This window comes from Semicossyphus pulcher, unplaced genomic scaffold (assembly GCF_022749685.1).
Source record: "Semicossyphus pulcher isolate SPU_LCO1_2020_fin unplaced genomic scaffold, fSemPul1.0.p SCAF_5, whole genome shotgun sequence".
Lineage (NCBI taxonomy): Eukaryota > Metazoa > Chordata > Actinopteri > Labriformes > Labridae > Semicossyphus > Semicossyphus pulcher.
In genome coordinates this window covers 18,175,682-18,178,510 of record NW_027211726.1, presented here as the reverse complement: position 1 = coordinate 18,178,510, position 2,829 = coordinate 18,175,682, and the positions used below count along the sequence as shown (strand labels likewise).

Sequence of the window (2,829 nt, the reverse complement as noted above, 5' to 3'; positions counted from 1 at the left end):
CAGCAGACAATTTGTCTTAGTTGTCGTCTCTCAATTCAAACTCTATTCTGGCTTTTCAAATTGCTAGTTACACTGTAAACATAACCAACGAGCAGAAAAGTACGCTAAGTATTAGCTGGAAATCCTTTATTGCTAACCGCTAGCTACACCGGAAGTCCTAAAAAAGTTGGCCGTCGCTCCCAGAGGCTATGTTGTCGTCAGATGATACCCGATGGGCTTTGAGACTGTTGCCTCATGTTGACAAAAGATGATATTCTTATTTTTTTGAAGAGTACCATTTATAAAGGTCGTGAACCACATGGTAATCCCTGTCTCGTGACATGTGGTCACAGGCGAGGCAGACAGGCTGAATGAACTCATTCTTGATTGACAGGAGATGAGGAGTGACGGAGTAGAACTTCCTCCACTCAAAGTAACGCAGGTACTCCTCATCCTTCGTGTCCAAATAGAGAAGAAACTGTGCCAGGGCCTCCGCATCAGGGAAGTCGTTAACGTGAATGAAGGCGTCAGAGGGAAGGAACTGCTCGTAGTTTTCTCTTGGAGGACCTAAAACCACAGGGATGGTCCCCGCCACGAGGGGCCCGTTTACCTTCTCAGTGATGTAGTCTCTGTGGATCGAGTTCTCGAAGGAGAGGTAAAACTTACAGCTACCAATGGTTCGGTAATAGTCCTCATATTTCAACAGGTGCCCTGCGTGTGCGATACCAAAGACGTGGATCTTGACGTGTTTGGACAGGTCTTGATAATACCTTTCTCTCACAGCTGCTCCGGTTCTTTTGTTTTTGTTACTGACAATCCAACAAACCAGTTTGTCTTTCCTGGGCAGAACAAGCTCATCTTTATTTTCTGTTTCCCTGATAGTGAGCTCATTCCTCACCGTGACGCCAGCGTCTCTTCTGTAGCTCAGAGTTAAGTTGAACAGATTGTCCAGACCTGGTATCTTCGCCGTGTTCGTCGGGGATTCCACATTGAACCAAATCCACTTCTGAAAAGCCGGGCGTGGACCCTGCGGCATGTTTCGTAAATGCCAGGCGATGTTCTTGTGGTAGAAAATGACGCCCTGCGCTTTGCTGTAGAGGGATCTGTCAGCTGTCAGAACACAGCTATCAATGTTGTAGTAGGTGGAGCAAGCTTTGAAATCAAACTTCACACCAAGAGGCCAGAACCACAGCAGGACTATGGGCTTTTCATTTGGATCCTCGCCTTCATAATATTCCTCATTAGCTAATGTAGATTGGCAAACAGGAGATGGAGGCTCAAAGTACAGGATGAAGGCAAGAACAGAGCAGATAAGGCCAAGAGCAGCTAACTTTGCGAAGCACAGAGTTTTACTGGAAGCTGTCATCTGTGGAAGAAGGAAAGAATCAAATCACTTAACGGACTTAATTAAGTCCCAAGGTGCATTATGAAACATCCAATAACTGAGTTTAAAATTCTGCCCTGAGCGCGGCTTGCGGCATGTGGGGGCTAAAGCACCAAGTGTGTAGACAACAGATGAGTGTAAAAACATTCATTGTTAATTTATGGGTCATTTTTTGTTTAATTCAGCAACTGTGCTGACACATTTTGAATGATTCACACCTCTGACTGATTCCGAGACAAGATCCCTGGGCCTCGCCTCAGGGTCCTGCCCTGTCTTGGTTTCTCTCCACTACAGCAACCTGTATGATGTAAGTTATCGCTTACTTAGAGCAATGTTGCATCTCTGATCTTAACTGTATTTGGAGAACTTTCAAGCAGCTCTAAAAAATGCAAAATGTGAGTAGTAAGTGGCTGTTCTTCTCAATACATGACTGATGCTGTTTATTTATTTATTTCTACATGGATTGTCAACAGGGGTGTGTCTATGGGGTGGCCTGGGGTGGCATGGTCCCCTCCCTGAAATCTTATTGGCCCCAGGTGCCTCCCCTTAGTTCTAAACTATGATTGGCTGTCTACCCGGTTAGAGGCGGGACTTATTTTCAAACGAACTTATTCTGCTGTGTTGCAACAGGCTGCTAGCAGCTTTTGTGGCATTTCATAGCACATTCATTTTGTTGGTACTTTTTACCGTGACTCATGAAGATACTTTCTGAGTCCTTAAAGTATTAAGCAAAGAAGATTTATGTTGCTGTTATTTTTTAAAATTTAAATTATGTATGATACCTTAATGTAAGTGGACAAAGTAGACATGATTTGCGGAGACAAAAATGTTAATACATGCTATTAAAACGTGTGCGCACACCGACTTTATGCCACCCCTGCATATGTTGGTGCCCCAGTTTGGAAACACCAATCAAAAAAGTCAGGACACTTCCTTGATTATCAACTGAAGAGGATGCTAACATTTAGCCTCACTTTTAGCCCGTAGCCTAACATTAGTGCAATGAATGTTGTCATGGTCATGGTCTGGTTCATATCTAAGAAACTTTAGCTGGTTCTTCTTTTTATGGTAAACATTAAAGTCAGACAGAAACAGGATTTTCAAACAAATTAAGCTAGCAAACAATTTTAGCTAGCTTGCTACCACTTATAAAATCTGCAAGGGACAGTTGTCAGATCAGCCATAAACAAATGAGGATATGTCTAAAATGAAGGACTAATTGTTTTCAAATACAACAGAAAATTTAAGATACGTAACTAAACAACAAACTAAATATGGGGTGGAGCTTATTGAACTTTTGGTTACGCCAGTAATTTACATCTAAAATATACTTCTAAAGAACACAAATGAGGAAGGTAACATACAAAACAGCAGCTGAAGATATAATACAATTGGATTAAAGAGACTTTTAGAGAATAAGTAGGCTACATTATAATGCTTCTGAATCAATATTCTTTTTAGTTAGA

At 42.0% G+C, this 2,829-nt stretch overlaps 1 protein-coding gene across 1 annotated transcript; it reads right to left on the bottom strand.

Moving 5' to 3' along the window:
• Window positions 1-256: 256 nt before the first annotated feature.
• LOC138609420 (4-galactosyl-N-acetylglucosaminide 3-alpha-L-fucosyltransferase 9-like) lies at window positions 257-1,345 on the bottom strand. Its single transcript, XM_069682067.1, has one exon. The coding sequence runs from the start codon at window positions 1,343-1,345 to the stop codon at window positions 257-259; it is 1,089 nt and encodes a 362-aa protein (XP_069538168.1).
• Between the last annotated feature and the right edge of the window lie 1,484 nt (window positions 1,346-2,829).

What these genes read in the sequence shown, in the direction of transcription:
- LOC138609420 (XM_069682067.1), bottom strand. Translation starts at nt 1,345, where the DNA reads ATGACAGCTTCCAGTAAAACTCTGTGCTTCGCAAAGTTAGCTGCTCTT.